This window comes from Callithrix jacchus, chromosome 8, assembly GCF_049354715.1.
Source record: "Callithrix jacchus isolate 240 chromosome 8, calJac240_pri, whole genome shotgun sequence".
NCBI lineage: Eukaryota > Metazoa > Chordata > Mammalia > Primates > Cebidae > Callithrix > Callithrix jacchus.
In genome coordinates, this window is record NC_133509.1 from 98,862,356 (window position 1) to 98,888,055 (window position 25,700).

The window sequence follows — 25,700 nt, forward strand, 5'->3', positions numbered from 1 at the left end:
AGCTTTCAAATCTGCTCCACGCCGAGTTGGACTGCGGAGGCAGATTGGCGAGGGAGATCACATTTAGAACTGCACTTGCATGCCGATTTCCTTTGCCTCCTCCCTTTTTGACGGACAGAGATGCCCCATAATCCACCCACATGGGCTGGTTCAATGTATATGGCTGGGCGAACCCCGCAGACAGAAGTGGTAGGGCTTGGCACATGTTCCCTGCCAAAGGGGAGGGTCCCATGAGAGGCCTTGTGGACCAAATGCTACCAAGTGAACTGTGAACCAGGCATGTAATATCTTTAATTTCCCAGGGTAGATGACTGGCCGCTGCAGTCTCAGACATACCCATGGCAGAAACTGGACAGAAGTTGGGAGTGGTTGTTTCTAATTAGAAAAAAATGGCATATTTTCTCATGTCTGAAGCCTCAGGACAATGGACTGGGTCTCAGGATCTCATTCTGGGAATGATAAGACTTCCATATTTGCTTAGGTAGATTAACTCTCAGTCCTTTTGAAAATCAACAGAAATAACAGCTTTGCAAAGCTTCACATCTTCTCTGAGAACTTGTATCTGGTGATATGAGAGTTGTTCCTGATATAAAATCAGAGCAAAGTAGATTGTTTTTTACCCTGCAGTGCCCTTATTGGCACATTCTGCCACCACTAAGTATTGGAGTTTTTTTTTTCTGCAAATATGTTTAGGGTGAAGAAGCTGAAGGAGACCTTTGCTTTTATTCAGCAGTTGGACAAAAACATGAGCAACCTTCGCACCTGGTTGGCTCGTATTGAGTCTGAGCTTTCCAAGCCTGTTGTTTATGATGTCTGCAATGATCAAGAGATCCAGAAGAGGCTTGCGGAGCAGCAGGTGGGACAATCAGAAATGAGCTCTTTTAAGAGGACAGGTGTCCGTGATGTGCACTGACTCAGGCCCTCCCCATATTTCCATGTGTGTTCACATGCTCACATTTCATAACATTGGTTTGCTCTTTCCGGAGAAAACTGACCACCTTTCCATGTTGTTGCCTCCATCTCTTTGAGTGCTCCCTCCCACGTGCACATCACTTTTTGTGAAACTGAGTGAATCATGTTTAAGATGCAAACCTTAACCTTGGTGGTAAATAAGTTTCTTGGTTTTTTTTTTTTTCTGGGAAGTTTACACTGAAGTAAATAAGGTTTTTTAATTTATGTCTTTTTTTTAACTCTGATCGTTGTTGTGTTCTGTTAATATAGTTTTGGAAGGCAATGAATTGAAAGAAAAGCAACTTTTCTAACCAAGGAAGGTTTGCATGGGATCATATTGTGTGTAACTGGTATAGCTTTTTAAAAAATTAAAACAAGAAAAGGTGTGATAGGCTGGGCGCGATGGCTCACGCTTGTAATCCTAGCACTTTAGGAGGCTGAGGTGGGTGGATTGCCTGAGCTCAGGAGTTCAAGACCAGCCTGGGAAACATGGTGAAACCTCATCTCTTAAAAAAAAAGCAAAGGTGTGATAAGGAACATGCTTAGACCAGTAGTTTAGGAAGCCTCTTAAGAGCTGCCATGCTCTGTGCGTTTTTGTTGTCAGATATGTGTGCTCCGAGCCAACCCTGGGGAATGAACCTTGTATTGCCTTCTGTAGCTGGTGGCAGCTACCATTTATAATATAATCCTCTTATTAACTGAACTTGGTTGAGTTCTGGGAATTGGATTTAGTCTAGTTAATAGCGGCTTATTTAAAGTAGTATAGGTTTCAAATATTGGTATATTATCAAACAATTAAAATAGAATTTAACTTAGTCTTTGCTTTTTCACAATGTAATTTGGATATTAAAATTAATGGTGTTGTCTTATGACGCTTATCACAGCATTTGGACATCAAGGATGTCTAATTCATCCAGAATGGCAAAATGGGTTCATCACCTCTCTCCCTCCCCGCAGCCCACCCATGGGGCACAGAAGAAATATTATCTCATTATGACTGAAAAGGCTATGTTTATCCCTAAAGAGGTTTTCCAGTTTTTTCCTGTGACCATCCATTTTCCCTTCATAAATGTTATTTTTCTGAAATTGGAGATTGCATCACTATTACCATCAAAGGACAAGACTCCAAATCCCATGTCTCCCAAGCCACCATAGCCATGGCTAGACTTCATCAGCTGGGGAGGCGAGCTCTGTACCCCACATTCCTCCCTTGGGCTGATGAAGCCCTTGAATGTGCTCACGGGGAGGCTGTGGGTGCCCACACTGCTGCATGCACTATTTGATGTGTGTGTGTGAAGACTTCAGGGTCTTAATAGATTGAAGAGTTTGGTAGCCCATAAAAGGTTGAGAGTTCCTGCTGAAGACACTTAGTTTCTTTCTTTGTTTTTTCTTTTTCTTTTTTTCTTTGAAGCGGCAAATCCATCATAGGGGGAGACTCAGTTTCTAAAGAAGACCTCCCTGAAACCATGTCTAAACTGGAGGCCTTTGGGGTTGGGTGGTATGGAATAGATCCCATGTGTACCCGGGGTCTGTGGGGTGATGGGCTCTCAACGGTAATGGCACCACCTGTGAGGGTACAGAGGACACCCACCACTGTGCCACCCCTCATATGGTTCAGCACATAAATCCTAGATGTTCCAGTGTTTAAACTTTGTATCAGGTGCTGATAGCACAAAGGTGAGAGGGATTCAATGTGTACTGCCGAACCCACGGTGGGAATGCACCCAGAGAAGTATCCTCTGGGCTGGGAGAAGGGAGGGAGGAACGGAGGTCCTTTGATGCTGACCCTCCTGCTGCTACCAGCATCTCAAGAGGTTTCTTACTCTGTTGTAATCACAGGATCTGCAGCGAGATATTGAACAACACAGTGCCGGGGTGGAGTCCGTGTTTAACATCTGTGACGTCCTCCTGCACGACTCCGATGCCTGTGCAAATGAGACTGAGTGCGACTCGATCCAGCAGACCACCAGGAGCCTGGACAGACGCTGGAGGAACATCTGTGCCATGTCCATGGAGCGGCGCATGAAGTAAGAGCTCAGCTCCCCCAGATGTCTTCCGAATGCAGTACACCCTTCTGACCACACTCACAGTAACTATTTCACTTAGAAATGCACCAGTAGGCTGGCGCAGTGGCTCACGCCTGTAATCCCAGCACTTTGGGAGGCCGAAGTGGGCAGATCACCTGAGGTCGGGAGTTCGAGACCAGCCTGACCAACATGGAGAAACCCCATCTCTACTAAAAATACAAAATTAGCCAGGCATGGTGGTACATGCCTGTAGTCCCAGCTACTCAGGAGGCTGAGGCAGGAGAATTACTTGAACCCAGAGGGTAGAGGTTGCAGTGAGCCGAGATCATGCCATTGCACTCCAGCCTGGGCAACAAGAGTGAAACTCCGTCTCAAAAAAAAAAAAAAAGAAATAGACCAGGTATTGGCAGAGAAGGCCCAATGCTTATCAAAGATTTATTCAAGAGAAACGTAACAGGAGTCATGTCTCTCCCCAGCTCTCCTGTGCAGGGTGTGGCTGTGGGCTGGCTGCTGTGCTTCTGTTGACCTAGCCCAGCCATCGCGGAGGCAGCCCTGTCTCCTAGTTTTTTTAGCCTCTGTGAAGCAGGAGCTCTGGGGTGCTTGGCACTCCCAGGTGGGAGGAGCACAGACAAGAAGTGGTGTCCCTGTGATTCCTCAGAAGGGGTGACAGGGCCTCCCCCACTAAATAGTACGAGTGTCAGGGGATTAAAGAAGTAGGAAAGCACAGGCTCGGAGGGGATGGCTTGTGTTAAGTCACTGCCCTCCCATCAGAATCGAGGAGACGTGGCGTCTGTGGCAGAAGTTTTTAGACGACTATTCCCGCTTTGAGGACTGGCTCAAGTCTGCCGAGAGGACGGCAGCCTGCCCAAATTCCTCAGAGGTGTTGTACACGGGTGCCAAGGAGGAACTGAAGAGGTTTGAGGTAAGTGCCTTCTCCTTCCCAGCCTCCTGATCATAACTCAGCCTGCAGGGAGTGGGGCAGCTGCTGAAATGACCTCCCTAAGTAGTCAGCTTTCCCTCACCTCTGGGGAGGGCTGCCCAATCCACAGCCTTTCCCAGCTGCTGAGACGGCTTTGCAAGACATGGCTGATGTATGCCAGTGGCTATGCAATGAACTTGAAAGCCTGTTCTGTAGCTGGCATCAGGACTGGTGAATTGGGCCCTCTGCTGCCATTGCAGTTTGGGGGGTGAACTCCTAGCAGCAGGTCGCTTGGGGTGTAGAAGGGAAGGAGGGTGTCCTGGCACTCTGCACGCTTTGGCTCTGACCCCTCCCGTGTGGTGCAGGCCTTCCAGCGGCAGATCCACGAGCGGCTCACTCAGCTAGAGCTCATCAACAAGCAGTACCGGCGGCTGGCCCGGGAGAACCGCACGGACACGGCCAGCAGGCTGAAGCAGATGGTCCACGAGGGCAACCAGCGCTGGGACAACCTCCAGAGGCGGGTCACTGCTGTCCTGCGGAGACTCAGGGTAAGTTCCTCCGCACCTGGCTCGGCTGTAGGTTTTCAGGGAGACATGACACGCCATACACAATGGCAGGCTTGTCACCCAAGGCACTAGGTAGAAGGGTTCACTTCAGGCCTGAGCTGTCTTAACATTCCTCCAACACAAAGAAGCCCAAAGCTGCCAACGTTCATTGATGAAAAGAGGGATTTGCGTGTGGGGCTTCTTAGGCAGGACCTGTTTATGGGACTTGTGTCACCAACACACATCTCTTTTTACAACTTCCATAACCCGTGGTGGTGTACCTGTTAGTGCAGGGTCCAGGGTGCCGCCTCGCTGGGTCTGGAACAGGCAACACGTGGGCCCCTGGAAGGAGCCCTGCTCTTCTCATCTGTCTGTTTTTATGGGCCCTGCCAGTTCTCACGCTGAGGAGGATGGATTCATGCATGAGCCCCTGTCTGCACCGGGGGTTGGGGACTGTGATCATTCTCTGCATTTCAGAGCACACTGACTAATTCCAAAGGTTTGGTTTTTGAAGGTAAATATTCACCCTAGATTTCTGACATTCAGAAGACGTGCTGTGTAAAGCTTGTGAGTCCAGGTATAAACTGAAAGGACTGTCACAGGCAGGGACTGCAGGACACAGTTTTAACTTCTGGGTCTGTTCTCAGGGCAGGGCATTGTTGAACACATTCTAGAAAGATACAAATGGCCTGCCTGCCTGCCTTCCTCCCCTCTTTCCCTCCCCTTTCTTCTTCCTTCCCTCCTTCCCTCCCTCCCTCCCTCCCTCCCTCCCTCCCTCCCTCCCTTCCTTCCTTCCTTCCTTCCTTCCCTCCCTCCCTTCCCTCTCCCTTTCTCCCTCCCTCCCTCCCTCCTTCCTTCCTTCCTTCCTTCCTTCCTGCCTTCCTGCCTTCCTGCCTTCCTGCCTTCCTGCCTTCCTTCCTGCATTCCTGTCTTTGCTTTCTCTTTTCTCTGTCTCGGGAAGACACTGGCTTTTCTAGTCGTCCAGACAACTCCCTTGCATTTCTTTTTTTCTTTCTCCCTTCCTGTCACTCTTTCTTTCTCGATCCTCTTTCTCTTTTCTTTCTTGACAGGATCTCACTCTGCTGCCCAGGCTGGAGTGCAGTGGTGACATCATAGCTCACTGCAGCCACAAACTCCTAGGCTCAATGGATCCTCCTGCCTCAGCCTCCTGAGTAACTAGGATTACAAGTGTGCATCACCGTGCCTGACTAATTTTATGTTTTGTGGACATGGGGTCTCACTATATTGCCCAGGCTGGTCTCAAACTCCTGGCCTCACGTGATCCTCCACCGTGGCCTCCCAAAGTGCTGGGATTACAGATGTGAGCCACTGTGCCTGGCCTCTTGCATTAATTATCTCCTGCTGATCTGCCTGTGGCTAATCTGCCTTCATTTGGCACTAAATGCTACACTGATGTATCAGCTGCCTGTCTGTGAAGTGGTAACCTGAGAGGCATCCTTAAATGGAGGTGATAAATCTGCTCTGGGTCTTCTGTCTCTGGGGAGACACATTCAGATTTCAGTGAAGGCAGAAGGGGCACCAGGCTGACCTCAATGCTGAGATCAGGGCTTTTCTATCTTGAAGCTGCTAAATCTTTCTGTCAAGCAAAACCTGCAAAAGGCTGATGCATAAAAACAGGCAGAAGGCCTGGCATGGCCGGTCAGGGGCCTCTTCAAAGGACAGAGGAAAATCACTGATTTGGACTAGAGAATTACAGAATTTCAAATGCTCTCAAGGACCTCAGAGACCATAATGAACATTTGCACTCTCTCCCCGACTTGCCAGTGTAGAAGCTGGGGCTCAGAGAAGTGGGGGTGAGGGGTCATTTGGTATCACAGAGCCAGGACCAGACCCCAGGCTTCTGAACACAGTGCTTCTGGGGCTTACTGGGTACCCCAGTGGGAGATTGCTCCCTGAGTATTCTGGGCACCCTCTTCTTGTGGCCAAAGGTGACCTTGCCATCTGTCTGCACTCCTGTTCAGTGGTCAGTACAAATGTGATTTCCTCCCCCCTTCTACAGCATTTCACCAACCAGAGGGAAGAATTCGAGGGTACCAGGGAGAGCATTCTGGTTTGGCTCACAGAGATGGACCTGCAGCTGACCAATGTGGAGCACTTCTCAGAGAGCGATGCAGATGACAAGATGCGCCAGCTGAATGTGAGGGCCGCTTCCTTAGCTCTTCTGAAAAGAAGTCACGTTGGCGGGGGAGAGCTGGTCAAGTGCAATTTCACCCGATACTCTGAGAGCAGATTTCAGAATTCCTAAAGCAGCCAGGCTACTTCCCACCTGTATACTGCTCGATTATCCCGTGCCAGGACACTGTTCTCTGTGGCCCCGGAGTATCTGTGTCACCAGTGGGGCCAAGAACAGAGATCCACTCTCCCATTGTTTCCAATGTCTGTATGACAGACTGATCTCACTGCAGTTCTCTCCTTGGCTAGATTTTGGAAGAGGTTGCAAAGTGGAAATTTGCCTTCCCCAGTGAAATGGCACCAGTGAATATTACTGTGCCAGCAAAAACAAATGCCCATTTGTGGCTTGTTATGGGAAATGTTCTGTTTCCACCAGGTTTTGCTGTGGCAAGTTCTTTCTCTCACACCCAATAACAGTAAATGTCCACCCGTGTCAAACCTTCAGAATTATTTTAATTGGAAAAGCTAGTGCCCATAAAGAGGGGAATACAGACAATCATTTTAAATTTTCTTTTTTTATTCATTTATTTTTTTTTAGTCAGTTTCGCTTTTGTTGCCCAAGCTGGAGTGCAATGGCGCGATCTCAGTTCACTGCAACCTCTTCCTCCCAGGTTCAAGGGATTCTCCTGCCTCAGCCTCCTCAGTAGCTGGGATTACAGGCACGTGCCACCACGCCCAGCTAATTTTTGTATTTTTAGTAGAGACAGGGTTTTACCATGTCCACCAGGATGGTCTTGATATCTTGACCTCATGATCCACCCACCTCGGCCTACCAAAGTGCTGGGATTAGTGCTGGGATTACAGACATGAGCCACCCCACCCTCCCGGCCAATCATTTAAAATTCTTAAGGTGTCATTGTCACTTTATTAAAAACTAAAGCTAGAGTATTATGTGAAGGAACAAAACAATAATGACATTTGGATGTTTTTTTCTGTGGCCCCCTTAGAGGAAACAGGCTCTGGATGCCCCGGGGAACTTTCTTTGAAGTCCTTTCTTTTTCCTCTCTCAACAGGGCTTCCAACAGGAGATTACATTAAATACCAACAAAATTGATCAGCTCATTGTGTTTGGGGAGCAGCTGATTCAGAAGAGCGAGCCCCTGGATGCCGTGCTGATCGAGGATGAGCTGGAGGAGCTCCACCGCTACTGCCAGGAGGTGTTCGGAAGGGTCTCCCGGTTCCACCGGCGGCTCACCTCCCGCGCTCCGGTACGGGCACTGCCACCTAAAAAGGGCACCTGGGCTGCTCAGTTTACGTGAGATAAAATGTTTAAAAAGTTAGGAGACTATCTTATCATAGTGAACTGTGGTTTGTGTTTTGGTTTAAAAAAAAAGACTATCGAAAAATTTTAATTTCCACTTTTATTACTGTAGAGCCACAATAACTTACAGGTTCCCATTCCCCAGTGGAAAGCATGGCACTTCTGAAGCGCATGCTCCTCGAGTCTGTTTTAAGTATTCCTCTAGACTGGGCATGTGTCTCTTCCCCTAGAATTCCTGAAGAACTCTTCTGGCTTTTATTACGTCAGTAACTTGGGAATTTATTTGCCCTTCCCTTTTTCTTAGAGGCTGGAAGCTTTTAGTATTTTGTGCATTTCTGATGCTTTCTTCTCGAAGAGTCAACACAACAGTTTCAAAAGCAACTTTGACGTTTCCCTGGATGAAAGGCCTTTTTCTTTAGGAAGTTCAGGTGGAGTTAAGGCCACCATTGAAAGTTTACGGCCTTTGTGTGCCTGAAGCTCCAATGATGACCGTTGACCAACACAACTGGCCACTCTCTCTTTTTCATCTTTCCCACTGGCCACATTCAGATGTAGTTATTTCATCAGACATGGCCTCAAAAATTACCCTACAATTCTTATTTTTAAGTACAGCCACTTAAGGTCGTTTTTCTTAGATGGAGTCATGACACAAGCAGAATACAGGCACTGAACAATTAAGTTGGAGGACAAGAAAGAACCTGATGGATATAGTTCTTGAAGTCATGAGTCTTATCCAGTACATTCAAATGCCCTTTTCAAAAATACTCTGATTCTTGGAGGAACCTGACATTAACCATCAATGAAACTTTGGCAAGCATGACCGTATCTCTTAGATAAAGTTATTTAACTTACATTATCAAACTTCAGCTGTTTTTTCTAAGGAAAAAAGCTGGAGGTTTTGGAAAATACGGATTCTAGGCCCCACTCCAACTTGTCTAAACTGGAATAACCAGAAACAGGACCTGGGAACCTGATCTTTTTAAAGCTGCCTTAGAAATGCTATTGGTAGTTATTTTTGGAAACTGCTGGACAAGCAGACTTCTCATGCTCTTCGAATTGCGTAGCCTGTGAGTTGATTAATTCTAACAACTGGATACTCTGGTTTAGGGCTTGGAAGATGAAAAGGAGGCCTCTGAGAATGAAACAGACATGGAAGACCCCAGAGAGATCCAGACTGATTCTTGGCATAAAAGCGGGGAGAGCGAGGAACCCTCATCTCCTCAGTCCCTGTGTCATCTAGTGCCCCCAGCCCCGGGCCACGAGCGGTCAGGCTGTGAAACCCCTGTCAGCGTGGACTCCATCCCTCTGGAGTGGGACCACACAGGCGACGTGGGGGGCTCCTCCTCTCACGAAGAGGACGAGGAGGGTCCATACTACAGCGCACTGTCAGGTAACAGCTGGTTCCCAGCACCCTGGAAAGTGACCTGTTTGGCTGTTTTTAGCCCCTTAGCAACACGGCCAGCTCTTGATGACCAAGAGTCCTGCTTGTGGCCGACCCTGACTTCTGTGGCTTCTTGTGTTCTGTCCTGCCCATCTCTTAACTTACCTGTGAATTGGCTCACTCTCATTACAGGTGGAATGAAAGGGAAAAAAAAAGAAAACAAAATTCACATTTAGACATTAAGGCTATTCTTCAGTGATGGCTCTGGGAGACTTGTCAGTGATTTTTTTTTCTTTTTAAGAGAAAGGGTCTCACACTGTCACCTAGGCTGAGGTGCAGTGATGCGATCACGGCTCATTGCAGCTTCAACCACCAGCGCTCAAGTAATCCTCCCACCTCAGTCTCCTGAGTAGCTGGGACTATAGGTACACGCCACCACACTCAGCTAGATTTTAAATTTTTTATAGAGACAAGGTCTTGCTGTGTTGCCAGAGCTGGTCTTGAACCCCTGGGCTTAAGAAGTCCTCCCACCTCAGCCTCCCACAGTGCTGAGACCAAGCGTGAGCCACGAGGCCTAGCCTCCCTTTCACCTGAGTGTCTTAGAGTGTCAGCAGATTGAGTTTCTCCCTTGTTTTGATACCCATTGTCCTGCTTTGGACAGTTGAGTTGGCTGGGGGGGGAAGTCCTTCTGGATTCCAAAATCCTTTTAATTTAAAAAACAAAGGGTAGTTAGTTTTCTCCTCCCAGCTGACAGTGTTACTACTGTGTGTTACTACTTGGGCATTGATCTTCAGGCACCTCCAGTGAGGCAAATGACATTGTTCTTTTTCAGATGTAGAAATCCCTGAAAATCCTGAGGCATATCTTAAAATGACCACAAAAACTTTGAAAGCGTCTTCTGGTAGGCCCCTGCCCATGCATGTCTCAACATGGCAGCATCCTGTGGCACACACTGCATCCTCAACCTCGCTCCCATGTCGTGTCTGCCTCTGCCTTCTGTGGACACCATGCGCCTCGGTCCTTGTGTCATGGTGTATTTACACTGCCGTACTCACCCATACCTGCGTGCTCCTTACAAAACCCCATCCAAGCCAGAGCTGTCTCGACACCAACCCTCTCCTCCCTGCAGGAGGAGATTTTTTTCTCCATCTAACTGAAGTCCTTTGGCATGGGCCAAGCTTTCTTCATGGTGGCTTGGTTCGGAACTATTTCCTTGCTTTACTGGGATCTCCTGGTGGAACGGGTGGATGGGTGAGTGGGTAGGGGGTAAAGGTACTGATGATGATTTGCCATAGGAGGAAAAAACCTTCCTTTCCTTGATTTTGCAGCTTTAATCTTCATCCTTTGCCCCATCCCCATCTGTGATGGTGGGTCAAGGAGAGCCCTCAGGAGCCCTTGGGTTCCCAAGACCATCTTGATGTTCACTGTTCCCCTCATCCTGAGAGGCCTTCTGCCCTCTTGGGCCCCAGACCCGGCCTTGCTGCTCAATGTTCCTGCCACTCGAGACCCTGGCTCCAAAACGCCACTCATCCCACAGCAAATCATGTTGGTCGTGCTCCATTGTGTACCCATCTAGTGAAGGCACAATGTTGCTGAGTTGCATGACTCTCATCTCATTCTCTTCTGGGACCTACTGACATTTTGCAAACATGCATGCTTTGCAAGGAAAGCTGCAGAACTCATTTTCATACTATAACCTGATGCTATGTCACCCATGATCTGTTCGTTTGGAGAGAATGGACTAGCGCTTGCTGCCTTTCATTTCAGGTAAATCCATTTCGGATGGCCACTCGTGGCATGTTCCCGACAGCCCTTCCTGTCCCAAGCATCACTACAAGCAAACGGAAGGTGTTGGGAACGTTCCACCTGTTCCTGCCGAGTCCAGCACCCCTTATAACCCACCCTATGTAAGTCTTGACTCCACTGGGAATATAGCCTTTGTGTGTGAGTAATAGTTACATTTGCAAGAGAGATCTGGCGTGAACCGTGTGTGTTCACTCCCCACCCCCAGCATATTTTGGGATGGTTTTCTCATGGTGACAGTATCTCTGCTGAGCTGTCTGTACTTCATTAGAACCCTGGCAAAACTGATTAGACTTAGAGGTAGGTTTCTGGCCAAAAACCATCTTAGTATGTTCGCGTGGTGTAACAGTCATTATTACTGTCAAGTCAGGTGTCTGTGCAAATAGTGAGCAAGCAATGTGCTGCCTTTCCTGAACTGCTCTCTGAGCTCCCAAGCCTTTGTCTTTTTGTGGTGGGTGTGTGTTTTGTTTGAGATGGGGTCTCATTCTGTTTCCCAGGCTGGAGTGCAGTGACATGATCTCGCCTCATTATAACCTCCGCTTCCTGGGTTCAAGTGATTTTCCTGCCTCAGCCTCCCAAGTAGCTGGGATTACAGTTGTGCACCACCATGCCTGGCTAATTTTTGTATTTTTAGTAGAGACGGGCTTTTAGCATGTTGGCCAGGCTGGTCTTGAACTCCTGACCTCAAGTAATCCATCTGCCCCAGCCTCCCAAAGCACTGGGATTACAGGCATGGGCTACTGTGTCCAGCCTTCAAGATTTTATGTTAACCTTTTGACCATACATCCTATTCCAAAAGCCATAAGTTCATATTCAGGTTTTTGTTTTTTTTTTTTTGAGATGAAGTTTTGCTCTTGTTACCCAGGCTGGAGTGCAATGGCGCGATCTCAGCTCACCGCAACCTCCTCCTCCTGAGTTTAGGCAATTCTCCTGCCTCAGCCTCCCGAGTAGCTGGGACTACAGGCACATGCCACCATGCCCAGCTAATTTTTTGTATTTTTAGTAGAGACAGGGTTTCACCATGTTGACCAGGATGGTCTCGATCTCTTGACCTCGTGATCCACCCGCCTCGGCCTCCCAAAGTGCTGGGATTACAGGCGTGAGCCACCGAGCCCGGCCTCATATTCAGTTTTAATGGTGTGCTACAGTGGACACGGAGATTCCTAGCCCTGCCAATCCATTGCCATCATACTTGAGGCACTTCGACTTGCCTCTTAAGCCTTTCTTACCGGAGGATAAAGCCATTTCACCTAATTGTTGTTAAGATTATTGTGAATAGGCTCACACCTGTAATCCCAGCACTTTGGGAGGCCGAGGTGGGCAGATCACAAGGTCAAGAGATCAAGACTATCCTGGCCTTGGTTTCACATGGTGAAACCCAGTCTCTACTAAAAATATAAAACTTAACTGAGTATAGTGGCTTGCATTTGTAGTCCCAGCTACTCCAAAGGCTGAGACAGGACAATCTCTTGAACCCAGGAGGCAGAGGTTGCTGTGAGCCGAGATCACGCTACTGCACTCCAGCCGGGCAACAGAATGAGACTCCGTCTCAAAAAATAAAGAGTATTGTGTATAAAGGTAAAAGAAGGTCCTTAAAAGTAATGGTTGTAATTATTACTCCTGTATTGGTTTGTGGTTTACAGCAACGGCTGTTTCTTCTTAGTTACATTTTCCTCAGCTGGCAGCTCCTGGGAGGGCAGCCTAGGGCAGCAGCAAGAGATACTAAGAAAATATTATTACATTATTGGAGAAGATTCTGCCTTTGCATTGTCAAATCTGAGCCAGTTGATAATGAGCTGTCTGTGTCCAGTTCAGAAACTCTTTCTCTTGCTTAACAAGCAGGTGTCATTTTTAATCTGCCTCTCTGCAGTGCAGAATAAGAAGACGGGGGAAAGACAACGGTCCCTAACCTCTGCATGACATCCTTGGCTCATGTGGCTTGGCTGTCCCTTTCTGTGATGACGCCTGTGTTCCTCACCTGGCCACTTTCAAAAGTTCAACCCTTTGATTGTGGCTGAAACCAGATGTATCACCACAAATCTGAAGGGTTTTTATTTTTTTCATTCTGCACAAATAAGCCATACAGACACAATCCAAAGAAAGCAGAGCTTTTCTAAAAGAAGTACTTTTATTTTTGGAAAGGCTCGAGATAATACCCCAATCGGCTATGTGATAACAGAAGAGTCAATACGTGCAGTGAAAGATAAACACTTGGTAACGAATGTCCCTGGGAGGCAGATTCATCCTGTGTGCATTTCTGATTCTCAGTGATAATGATGCCAACCACCTCCACAGAGTGACGGGGTGGGGTGGGGGGCAGATAACTAAAATTCTGTATAACACTGTGAAAATATAAAAGTGTTAACTAACACAGTAACAGTCTGGTAAGCTCAACAAATTGTTCCCATTTGTTTCACATGGTTCATTTGAGGGGTGTTTGGAAACATTCAAACAGACCTTTTTTTTTTTTTTTTTGGAGACAGAGTCTCGCTCTGTTACCCAGGCTGGAGTGCAATGGCACGATCTCAGTTCACTGCAACCTCCGCCTCCCAAGTTCAAGTGATTCTTCTGCCTCAGCTTCCCAGGTAGCTGGGATTACAGGTGTGCATCATCACACCTGGCTAATTGGTTTTTTTTTTTTTTTGAGACGGAGTTTCACTCTTGTCACCCAGGCTGGAGTGCAATGGCGCGATCTCGGCTCACCTCCTGGGTTCAAGCAATTCTCTTGCCTCAGCCTCCCGAGTAGCTGGGACTATAGGTGTGCACCACCATGCCCAGCTAATTTTTTTTTTTTTTTTTTTTTTTTGAGACACCGTTTCACTCTCGTTACCCAGGCTGGAGTGCAATGGCGTGATCTTGGCTCACCGCAACCTCTGCCTCCCGGGCTCAGGCAAATCTCCTGCCTCAGCCTCCTGAGTAGCTGGGACTACAGGCACACGCCACCATGCCCAGCCAATTTTTTGCATTTTTAGTAAAGACGGGGTTTCACCATGTTGACCAGGATGGTCTCGATCTCTTGACCTCGTGATCCACCCGCCTCAGCCTCCCAAAGTGCTGGGATTACAGGCTTGAGCCACCGCGCCCAGACTAATTTTTTGTATTTTTAGTAGACGGTGTTTCACCTTGTTGACCAGGATGGTCTCGATCCCAAAGTGCTGGGATTATAGACATGAGCCACTGCGCCTGACCACTGTATTTTTTTTTTTTTTTTTTAATAGAAACGGGGCTTCACCATCTTGCCCAGGCTGGTCTCGAACTCCTGATTTCGTGATCCACCCGCCTCAGCCTCTCAAAGTGCTGGGATTACAGGCATGAGCCACCACGCCTGGCCAAAACAGACCATTTTCTTCCCATCATTGACATCTAGTCTGCTTCTCCCTCCCTGGGCCTTAGCACACTTTATTTCTGCCATCAGCTTTGCCAGCTTATATAATGCTACCTAGACACTAAAGCACCACTGTATTCCTAGTAAGATACCTTTCAAAGGAAAGGGCCCCATCTCCTCAGTTCTTGACTGTTAATATGAATCCAGTTGTTCTTCAGAAATCCTTAATGTCCACAGATGATAACTTTAAAACTGGCTCATTCTAGGGAAAGCTGCTATTACCTCCAGGCACAGATGGTGGCAAAGAAGACCCACGAGTTTTGAATGGCAGCCCACAGCCGGGAGACGGGAGACTGGCTGGTATCACAGCACAGCAGTCAGGTACTGCCTGTAACTAGCAGTTGTCCAGAGAGGCAGAGTATGATATTTAAGTCCTTGCTCAACAGAACATTAATTAGATATTAACCAACTATATGATTCACCAAAACTGGGGGACTTGCCCTACAACAACCAATGTTATTTTTAAACCAGCAGTTTGTATTCATGAACAAATTCCTACACAGTTCAGTGTAATTTGAAAATTAGTCTTTAAATATTGGTAAAATAAGCCTCCTGATGAGTGCATGCTTTCTCTTTCTACATTTGTATGTAAAGCTCAGACATGAGGATGATGATCAACTTGTCTCTCATTCGACCCAGTAATTAGTAATTACTCACCTAAATCTAACGTAAAGTTGACAGCATTGACCTGTTGTTTGTGGGCCAAAGGAGAAAACTGAAAAAATTCAGCATGAACTGAACTGCTGAGCTTGAAACTAACACATACTGGCAACATTGGGTTTTCTACCTCTGACCTCCCATTTCATTCCAGTCTTTGTGGGAGTGTAGGCCTCAGATCCTGTGCTGTTCCACATTCCAGGAGAAGAGAGAACTCCTAAAACCAGACCCTTACAGTTTATCAGCCTGAACCCTAATTAGCTGGAGCAGAGAAATCTGTTGCATTATTGCTTGTTTTAATTGGCTGTTTTTAAATTCCAGGTGCCTTTGACAGATGGGAACTGATTCAAGCACAAGAGCTTCACAATAAGCTGAAAATAAAACAAAACTTGCAACAGCTGAACTCTGATATCAGCACCATCACCACTTGGCTGAAAAAAACTAAAGCAGAGCTGGAAATGTTAAAGATGGCAAAGCCTCCCTCTGATATCCAGGAAATAGAACTCAGAGTGAAGAGACTGAAGGTGAGTCAGAGGTGTGAGGGGAAGAGGAATTCAGGATGTGCATGTGATAAATGCATTGCTATGCTGGATGAACATATCACATGTATTCATGGTGTAGCTGCAGTTTGCAGATGGTATATGGTAGAGGTCACTCTTCATGTCAGTTCCATAGCTGGCAAGGACATAGATGCAGATTTTTGTTTTCATATGGAAGAGTATCTACAAATGATCCTGATCCCAGAGTGCTGGGGAGATGTGGCCCAGATCTTCAGAGATGGAAAGATCTGACATCCAAGGCACTTTTAGACTTTTCTGGAGATACTAGTGGCCACTGTCAGGCAGTGTAAAATCACCCTTCCAAACTGTATGCACAGTTTCAGAAAAGACTAGTGGTGGAATCTTCCTTGAAAGGCCTTGGGAAAGGACCAGCTCACCTGCTGTTGAATCCCATGGCCTGAGCTCATTACCCTTTTATGCAGTTAGGATGCGTCACCCACATAAGTCCTGGCCCACTGGAACTAGCCCAGGGAGCTGCAAAGGGACAGTTTGAGCCCTGCACCTTAGGGGTGTCCTGAGCATTAGCCTGAGGTCCTGAGACCTAGGGCAGGAGTTTTGGGGGTATCCAGGCCCCCTTCGTATTTGTACTTTAACTTTCTGCATCAGTATATTAGGGGTTACCATTCCGTCTAAGGAATAACATTTCTGGGATATCTAGGAGCAAATCCAGGATGCCCACATATACTTTTTCTGGAAGACCTTTAATCTGGTACAGAAACATTATTAAGCCAATTGCAGAGCAGTTGCTGTAGAGGTCAGCAGGGTCTCCTCCTGCCTCTAGCAGGCCTCTGCTTTAGGGCCCTGTTGGCCAAGTTCACTGACTTTGTAAGGCAGCCCCCTCACCTGATGCTTCCCAGCCAGTCACAGGCGTGGTCACTCTGATTTCTGTGGCCACAACTTGAAAAGTGTGTGGAAGATTCGTTCCCTACTGAGGTTCAAAGTGAGCCCCTCCTCCCCAGTTTCAGAGCTCCTAACCTCATTGTTTCCTTCTGTGGTAGGAGATATTGAAAGCCTTTGATACCTACAAGGCATTAGTGGTCTCTGTCAATATGAGCAGCAAGGAATTTCTGCAAACCGAGAGCGCCGAATCCACAGAGCTCCAAAGTAGACTCCGCCAGCTGAGCCTGCTCTGGGAAGCGACACAGGGCATGGTGGACAGCTGCAGAGGGAGCTTAAGACAGTCGCTCATGCAGTGCCAGGTATGTTGACTCAGCACCCAGCCTCCTAGAGCTGGCGCCCAGGCCCACGTGGTGGGAGCAGCAGATATTTTTATCATTGTCAGGCTGCTTTGGTGCAGCCAAATGTGGCTTGTGTCGGGAAACATGTGTCTTACCATTTGTTTCCAAAGAGGCCCTCCGGCCACTGCAGAGACCCACTGCCTGCCCCAGGTCTCTTGCTCTGTTGCCCAGGCCCGGAGCCACTCCTGGGTAAGCGTACCTGCAAGCGACCTGCAGGTTAGAGATGCCCCCCACAACTCTTTTTGTCCTTTTGCTGAGTGATTAAGGGATCTGGCCTTGAAACAGTGGAGCGGTTACCGCTTAATAGCCATCTGACTTTGGGCAAATCATTGAGTCTCCTAGACTTCAGTGTTCTCATCTGAAAATGAGAATCATTCTGTGCCTACCTCTTAAGGTTCTTTTTGGGAGAAAATGAGGCAGTGTATACATTCCTAGCCCAGTGCCCGGTATATGAGTAAATGCACAGCAGGTGTCAGCTCCGCACCACTGCCTAGCTCTGGCCATGTCTCAGGGAACATGAGCCCACCCCCTGCCTGCCCTGGTGGGTTGTTTCCCTCTGCCACAGAGCCCAGCAGATTGGCTGAGGAATGCGTGTGACCTTCATATGTAAAATTACCCTGGCATCCCGAAGCCCCACCTTCCTATTGGCATTTTTATTCACTGCCTCCTGGCCGTGCCAAGTGCCTGCCGCCTTTCCTCTTCCTTGTTTTGGGGCTCTGGCGTTTAGTATAAAGCTGGCCCTTGTATTCACTGGGTGAGGCAAAAAAAGCAAATGACTGTGACGGATTGGAAGCAGCAAGCTGTATTCCTAGCATGCCCTCTTCCAGGGCTCTAAGAAATGGCAGTGCTCTGATGTGTGTTGTGTTTTAAGGACTTCCACCATTTGAGTCAAAATCTGCTGCTGTGGTTAGCGAGTGCTGAGAACCGGAGGCAGAAGGCTCATGTCGCCCATCCGAAAGCAGACCCCCAGGCTCTCCTGGAGTGTCAGAGGGAACTAGTGGTAAGTTTCTTCCCAAGGGCTATGTACTGCCACCAGCCTCTGTCAGTCCCAGAGAGGCAGTGCACTTAGGTAGCCTCACCTAGTATTTCAGGACCTGTGCCAGTGGTGTTTCCCTGTAATGCACGAGTTCAGCCCTGTTATTCCTCCAGTTGGTGTCTACCGAGCAGCCCTTTGCGGTTCTAAAGCCAAATGACTTGCAGGATGGAGAGCCACAGTCCACAGAACTGAGGACAGAGGTGGCCTGATATCCTGAGAACCTTAAAGCCATTTGAGTGGAAGTATTTTTTTCTCTTGTGACTACTGCTCATCCAAGGAGAAAGATGGTGCTCATTTGCGCCACAGCTGTGATGAGCTGAGTGGGTTTTCCGTATCCACTATGGAAAAATCTTTCTTCTTGGAGGAGAGTCATGTCCTCATGTATTCGTCAGTAACACACCATGATGAGATTTCTGTATTCTCACTTATGCTCAAGGTGACATTTTCATCCATAAATCTGTATGTGGTTTAAATATTTTAAATTTTAATCAGAATACTAGCCATTGTTTAAATATATATGTATTGTTTTCCTAAAATGTTTGCAAAGCCCCAGTCTCTAGAGCAGTAACAACCAGGAGAACTTTTTGCAGTGATAGAGATGGCCTGTATCTTCCCTGTCTAGTAACCTCATGTGGCTATTGTGACTGAAGCGGAATTTTTAATTTTAGTTAATTTAAATAGCCAGATGTAGGCCATGCTCACGCCTGTAATCCCAGCATTTTGGGAGGCTGAGGCTGGCCAATTGCTCAAGATCAGGAGTTCAAGACCAGCCTGGTCAACATGGTAAAACCTCCATCTCTACTAAAAATATAGAAAAAAAATCAGCTGGACATGGTGGCGGGCACCTGTAGTCCCAGCTACATCGGAGGCTGAGGCAGGAGAATCAGTTGAACCCAGGAGGCAGAGGTTGCAGTGAGCCCAGATCGTGCCACTGCACTCCAGCCTGGGCTACAGAGTGAGACTCCATCTCAAATAAACAAACAAATGAATAGCCACATGTCTAGTGGCCATATTGTAAGCAAGATAACCACCCTTAACAATTAAAGCCTGTCTGGCTGGTGTAAACCTCCATGTTTCTAAACAGTATGGTTATGCTGCTGGTTCTCAGTTGATTGACTTTAGTTTCCCTTTACTTCCTTCCGTGGTAGATGAAGGACCTGCTCTTCCCACACCACTTGCCTCCCTTCCTCTAATTTCTCTAGCGTCACAACTGTCTTCAGCGTGAAAAGAAATAAAAAATAGTAAGGGCAGGGTATAATCCACCTGCTATCTAAGTAGTGCTGGGCTGGAGGACACAGACAGGTGGATATGAGAAATAGAAGGTTCTGGAGTTGAGTACCACCCATCATTCATTCTGGAACTTGGAGAAAAACCTCATGTGGCCACACTAGCTTCCCTTTTGACAAGTCACTGTTTCACACAGTTTTTCTATTTTCAGCAACTGGAAAAGGAGCTGGTAGAATGTCAACCTCAAGTGGACTTGTTACAGGAGATTTCAAACAGCCTTCTCATTAAGGGACATGGAGAAGAGTATATTGAAGCTGAAGAAAAGGTCCATGTTATCGACAAGAAACTCAAACAGTTACGGGAGCAAGTGTCCCAAGACTTAATATCCTTACAGGGAACCCAGGTGAGTCTACCTGTAGCTTTTAAATGTAAAGATTACCATATTGATGCAGACAGGATGGCGGTGTTGCAGCCCTGCTCTAAGAAGCCGTAAGCAAGGGGCAGGTAGGCCGAGTGGAGCCTCATGTCATGCCCTTTTCTAGTTGTGCAGACTTTGGCTACATAAGCAGCCGGGCGCAGTGGCTCACACCTGTAATCCCAGCACTTTGGGAAGCCGAGGTGGGTTGATCGTGAGGTTAGGAGAGGAGACCATCCTAACACAGTGAAACCCCGTCTCTACTAGAAGTACAAAAAATTAGCAAGGTGTGGTGGCTTGCGCCTATAGTCCCAGCTATTCGGGAGATTGAGGCAGAATAGCTTAAAACCTGGGAGGTGAAGGTTGCAGTGAGCCAAGATGGCACCATTGCACTCCAGCCTGGGCAACAGAGCGAGACTCCATCTCGCTCTGAGGGCAAAAAAAAAGCTGCATAAACTCTTTGAATTTGATCATTTTGAAAAGCCGGGGAGTGGAGGTGTGACAATTTTTTAAACGTTTTAAAAAAGGAAGTGGCTAATTTTTGTATTTGTTATAGAAGGCTCCTTGCCATGTTGCCCAGGCCAGTCTTGACCTCCTAAACTCTAGCGATCCAAAGTGCTGGGATTACAGGCATGAGCCACCACACCTGGCCTGTTTTAAAATGGGTCCAACTTAACACAATGGGAATACCCAGACTGTGGCCTCACCAGACCTAGGGCAGTTCTATCCCCTCCATTCTAGAGTCTGTTTTCTTCTAAGCAGCCAAGACTAGACTCTTGATGGCCACATGATCTCATCACTGACCTGGGATGAGCTCACCATCAACTGAAACTGCTGCTGTGGTCCTCTTGCTGTGGCTACACTCAGTCTCCCCAGCTCTGTGCTGTGGCTTGGTTTTTAATACTGGTTGGCTTTTCTCTGTTTACATTCCTTTTTGTCTGAAAGAGTATTAACATTAAGAGTGAGAGCAATAGGAGAGCCCCTTGAGGAAAGATTTAAGGCTGAGCACAGTGGCTCATGCTTATAATCCCAGCACTTTGGGAGGCCAAGGCAGGTAGATCACTTAAGTCCAGGAGTTCAAGACCAGCCTGGGCAACATGGTGAAACCTCATCTCTACAAAAAAAATTAATCAGGTGTGGTGGTACATGCCTATAGTCCCAGCTACTCAGGAGGCTGAAGTGGAAGGATTGTTTGAGTTTGGGAGGCGAAGGCTGCAGTGACCCATGATTGTGCCACTGCACTCCAGCCTGGGTGACACAGTGAGACTGTCTCAAAAAAAAAAAATTGATTTAAGCTGGGGGGAGGGTGAGCTATACCATGAAGAATCTGCATGAAATATATTTCTGTGCTTAACCTTTGGGGTCTGCATTTCAGAACCCAGACTCACCTCTGCCTGGCTTTGACAAGGTAGACACAGGAGACCAGCCTCTCTCGGCATCTATGCCAGCTCCCCGAACAAAGGTAAGAAGCCCCTTCCTGGCCCGGCGCGGTGGCCCAAGCCTGTAATCCCAGCATTTTGAGAGGCCGAGGCGGGTGGATCACGAGGTCAAGAGATCAAGACCATCCTGGTCAACATGGTGAAACCCCGTCTCTACTAAAAATACAAAAAATTAGCTGGGCGTTGTGGCGCGCGCCTGTAATCCCAGCTACTCGGGAGGCTGAGGCAGGAGAATTGCCTGAACCTAGGAGGCAGAGGTAGTGGTGAGCCGAGATTGCGCCATTGCACTCCAGCCTGGGTAACGAGAGCGAAACTCCGTCTCAAAAAAAAAAAAAAAAAAGAAGCCCCTTTCTTCTGTGAGAACCTCACTGGTTATTTTTAAAAGTCACTGACATGAGAGAAACTTGGGACAAGAGGCCATTAGCCATTTCAGGACAGCACAGGTCTGCTGTAGCCTTCCTGACCCATGGAGAGGCTTACTACAAATATATATTTTTTTAATAAAATGTTCTTTTTAAAGACTTAAAACCTGTCTTCTAGTCAGTTACTTTTCTTTGGGATCACAGTAAGTTGTGAAAGATGAGAGTTCTTACAGTGTTGCTAAAGAGGTTTCCTGATTTCGCCATTAAATATAGATCAGCAAACTTGACCCTGAAACTAAGTGGTGTAACAAACCTAATTATTTTCTATATCATGTGACATTTAATCCCAGTTGTATTACTCTAGTCTCCAAAGTTTAGCTGTAACACAACATGAAGGTGTTATATAATTTAAGAGAGAATATTTTATCATTGACAGGACTAAGCTGTCTTCAACTTACTAACTGGAGTTTCTTTACCCAGCAGTTCAGAGGAGAGAGAACGACAGAAGGCGAGGAGGAGACAGAGAGCAGGTAATGGGACTTAGTACCACAGCAGTGCATTCCCTGCCCCGCACTTCCACTGCCTCAGTCTTGCCAATGCCACTATCAGGTCCTTGCAAAAATCTGGTTTTCTTTTGTCTGGAAAGGGCTGGTCTTCTGTGAAACTGAACCCCAACTATTGGCCTCATTTAAATCTCAGATCTTGGATTTCTTACTTACATAAGCAGGGGGTTAGGAAACAGAGTGGGTCATGCCTGTGGAGCCTCCCGGTCAGCTCTCAACCTCCTCTGTTGGCAGGGTTGCCGGCAGCACACGGCCACAGCGCTCCTTCCTCTCACGGGTGATCCGGGCGGCCCTGCCCCTGCAGCTGCTCCTCCTGCTGCTGCTGCTCCTGGCCTGTCTGCTGCCCTCCTCCGAAGAAGACTACAGCTGCACTCAGGCCAACAACTTTGCCAGGTCCTTTTACCCCATGCTGAGGTACACCAACGGGCCACCCCCCACATAGAGGGAGTGACTGGCTGTAGTGTCACACCACCTGCCTGATGGCTAAGGGCCAATCTGTGAGTGACTCAGTGTTGGCAAGGTCCAGGGACCTGTGCAGACACCTTCTTCTGGGCTCGCCCCGCATGGGCTCTCTGGAGCCCAGGGCAGCTTTCAAATTATATTCCTCCCCAGGGGCAGGGAACCTGTGTGGCAGTTGCCCCAGGTATTCTGGCAAAGCTAGTTGATTGGTTTAGGGATCTCTGGAAATGTCAGTTTCCTGAAGAGCCAAGCACTTTGTGAATTCTGATTTATTTGTAAAACAGCATTATCATAAAGTAGCTAATATGATCAATGAGCAGTGGTGTCCATGATGTATATTATAGAAGCAAGTGAGCACATTCCACCCTAGAAATGGTTCAGAAACTCATAGGCACCCTTAGCTAATGAAAACAATCATATTCAATACATTTAGAATCAGTTTTACTCTGATCAGCTGGCAATTTTGAGCTACAGGTTATACACCAAAATGTTCTGTTAAGTACCTAGCTCTGCTCTTTTATATTGGTTTACATTTTTAAAGAAATTATATTGCATGGATGTGGTTATTTGTGCATATTTTTTAACAATGCCGAATCTGTATGAATAATGTAAACTTTGATTTTTTTTAAAAGTCAGATTTTAGCTGGAGCTTTTGACTGACTAATGTACAGTAAATGCCAAACTGCTGACTTGATAGGGATGTTTTTGTAAGTTAATTTTCTAAGACTTTTTCACATCCAGAGTGACACTTGGGGTTTTAACTGTTTGGCCATGGCGGGGGGGTTGGGGGCGGTTCAGAAACTTGAAGCTGTTTGTGGTATGTACAACTCAGATGTTTCTCATTAAAAAGACAAAATTAGCCAGACTTCTGGATTCTTTTACAAAGCAGTTCAATGGTATGCTTAATCTTCCAAAGAAGAAAAATTATTTTAAAAATATTTGGGGAGAGTCTTTCATTCTAAGTCTTAGGAAATTAAACTTGTCTTATAGTCTTTAACTTGTACAAAATTAACTTAGATCTAGACTCACAGCCTGTTTGGCAAGAGGACCCGTGTGTGTATGTAAATTACTCAGTGTGTGTGACCCTCAGACACTATAGGGAATGGCGAAGACAGAATAGGAGGTGGACACAAAGGAAGGAACTTATACCCAGTTTACTCCTATCACCAAGGCTGGAGTGCAGTGGCCTGATTTCGGCTCACTGCAACCTTCACCTCCCAGGCTCAAGCAATTCTCGTGTCTCAGCCTCCTGAGTAGCTGGGATTACAAGGCAGGTGCCACCATGCCTGACTATTACATTTTTAGTAGAGATGGGATTTTGCCATGTTTGCCAGGCTGGTCTCAAACACCACCTCAGCCTCCCAAAGTGCTGGGATTACAGGTGTGAGCCACTGTGCCCGGCTCAGTTTATTCTGTTCCCGGTCCTCTCCACAGGAAATTAACAGGCAGTCAGGGGTCTAACAAATGTTACAGGCAAAGCCCCTGTTGCCCATTTAAGTCCAGTAACATTGTTTACTTTCTACCTAAACAGAGGATATGCGTGAGCATTTCCCCTTTCTTGAGAAGATACTGAACCCAGTTCCTAACCTGCATGTCTTGGCAGGCACCGCTGACCACACCATCCCAGTCCCCTCCTCCCCTTCTCAGCAAAGCACAAACCTCAGGGGAAAACAGTGGAACTCACTCATCAGTAGAGGAAGCCTCAGCTTTCCACATTGGTGCCCCTCATGGGTGAGACATCCACAAGGCCTGGGCAGTTAAGGAGACCACCTGAAGAGAATCTGTCTTCACTTTACCTTCAGTGTTTACAGTTATTAAATTGCTGGACCGATCTAAAAAGGAAGATGTTTTTTAACCACATAACTTCAGTGATTCCAGAGGGAAACTGAAGTGAAAATGTTACCCAAACTTTTTCTTTAGGCCACCGAGTTGATTAGAGGGTCACTGCTCCATCGTTGCTTCAGGCAAGAGTCAATCTCCATCTTCCATTCCAAAGGAGGTGAGTGAGTGAGAGGCCTTTTCTGCCCTTAAGTAGAGATGCGGGACAAGTCAGAGTTGCAGTAAAAGGAACAGTGTGGTCTTCATTTCAAAGCCCAATATTGTATGTCAATTCTTGTCCCTTCCAAAGGACAAAGGCCTTTAAGCTGGTTTGCCCCCATCGCCGGGGAGGCCCCTGCAGCTTCTTCACTCAAAGCTCAGTGTATTCCCAGAACTGTTTTATGAGGTAGTCTGGGTGTTACATTGTCTGCACATCTTTCATTGCCCACATGCAAAGAACATTTTCACATGACTGTTGGCACTAAGATAACTTCAAAATGAATGAGTGGCTTTTCTCCCCATCTACAGAGGATATAATTCTAATTGAACTCAGATGGAATGATAGAAAATCTATCCAAATAATTGATGCACTAGATACCAGGACTTTTGTGGGCTGTGTTTTACTTGTATACGCGGAACCTGTGGTCATAAATCAATCACAAGTGTGAGAATTGCTGACTAAAGATGAAACTGTCCCTTTTTAAGAAGCCATACATTAAAGCAGAGCTTAACTCTTCTGAAATTGTACACAAGCATTTGTGTTCTCGTGCCTTTTCCCATGAAGACTAGCCCTGGTTTTCATCAAATTCTCAAAGGACTCTAACCCCAAAATAATAGAACTCAGAAAAGAATGTAGACACTGCTTTGCCTAATTACTGTATATTCTTATACTCAACCCTCAACAAATACATTTTTAAAGCCAAAATAATGAAAACACTTTATTACTATCATGTTAAATCTCTGTGACAGTGCCATAGACATTGAAGGGACACAGTAAGGAAAAACTCCCTGGAGGAAGGGAGAGCAGGTCTCAAAGTCTGCTTTCACATAGCAGCATACATTCATTTCTACAAGGCCCAAATGTAAAGCCTGCAAATGAAGTGAACAAATTAGTGTAATGGTACAAAGCATTCATCTGAGAAAATGGCAAATTATAGCCAACCAATAGGCTCTGAGGTACACATTAAATGATAAAAGGTATAGGACCAACAGTTAAGGCATTTAGAAACCCAACAGAGGAAACAAATGCAAAACCATCCAGTTAACAGGAACTGTTCACAGCTGGCATCGCCATGCCTTATGTGCTTCCCATAGAGGAAACCCACCACCAGTTACCAGTGGCCAGCCTTACAAGTCAATAGAATCCTTGGAATTGAAAAAAATAATCATTGACTCCAAAGCAACAAAAATGGCATTTCAATAATACATCACGGATAATGCACATCTTAAGAGCCGCCACTG

The 25,700-nt window shown here is 46.8% G+C and overlaps 2 protein-coding genes across 17 annotated transcripts in view; one reads left to right on the forward strand and one right to left on the reverse strand.

Annotated features, from left to right (window-relative positions):
- Positions 1-23,277, forward strand: part of SYNE2 (spectrin repeat containing nuclear envelope protein 2) — a 378,817-nt gene extending 355,540 nt beyond the window's left edge. For 5 of the 14 annotated variants that reach the window (XM_035260694.3, XM_035260695.3, XM_035260693.3 and 2 more), the window contains 17 exons: positions 694-856; positions 2,791-2,978; positions 3,750-3,900; positions 4,263-4,445; positions 6,463-6,600; positions 7,649-7,843; positions 9,004-9,286; positions 10,110-10,178; positions 11,045-11,184; positions 14,672-14,786; positions 15,444-15,646; positions 16,681-16,881; positions 17,792-17,920; positions 19,395-19,586; positions 20,974-21,060; positions 21,880-21,929; positions 22,197-23,277. In XM_035260694.3, coding sequence (XP_035116585.3) covers positions 694-856; positions 2,791-2,978; positions 3,750-3,900; positions 4,263-4,445; positions 6,463-6,600; positions 7,649-7,843; positions 9,004-9,286; positions 10,110-10,178; positions 11,045-11,184; positions 14,672-14,786; positions 15,444-15,646; positions 16,681-16,881; positions 17,792-17,920; positions 19,395-19,586; positions 20,974-21,060; positions 21,880-21,929; positions 22,197-22,404 — 2,695 coding nt within the window. In that variant the 3' untranslated portion in view covers positions 22,405-23,277. The remainder of the gene's footprint in view (positions 1-693; positions 857-2,790; positions 2,979-3,749; positions 3,901-4,262; positions 4,446-6,462; positions 6,601-7,648; positions 7,844-9,003; positions 9,287-10,109; positions 10,179-11,044; positions 11,185-14,671; positions 14,787-15,443; positions 15,647-16,680; positions 16,882-17,791; positions 17,921-19,394; positions 19,587-20,973; positions 21,061-21,879; positions 21,930-22,196) is intronic. The other 9 variants (XM_078335092.1, XM_078335095.1, XM_035260701.3 and 6 more) reach the window with 6 other exon arrangements.
- Positions 23,278-24,252: 975 nt separating this feature from the next.
- The window catches only part of ESR2 (estrogen receptor 2), a 72,250-nt gene continuing 70,802 nt past the window's right edge, over positions 24,253-25,700 (reverse strand). Inside the window, exon 10 of one of the 3 annotated variants that reach the window (XM_078333158.1) lies at positions 24,253-24,447. In XM_078333158.1, the coding sequence (XP_078189284.1) occupies positions 24,393-24,447 (55 nt within the window). In that variant the 3' untranslated portion in view covers positions 24,253-24,392. 3 annotated transcript variants of the gene reach the window in all.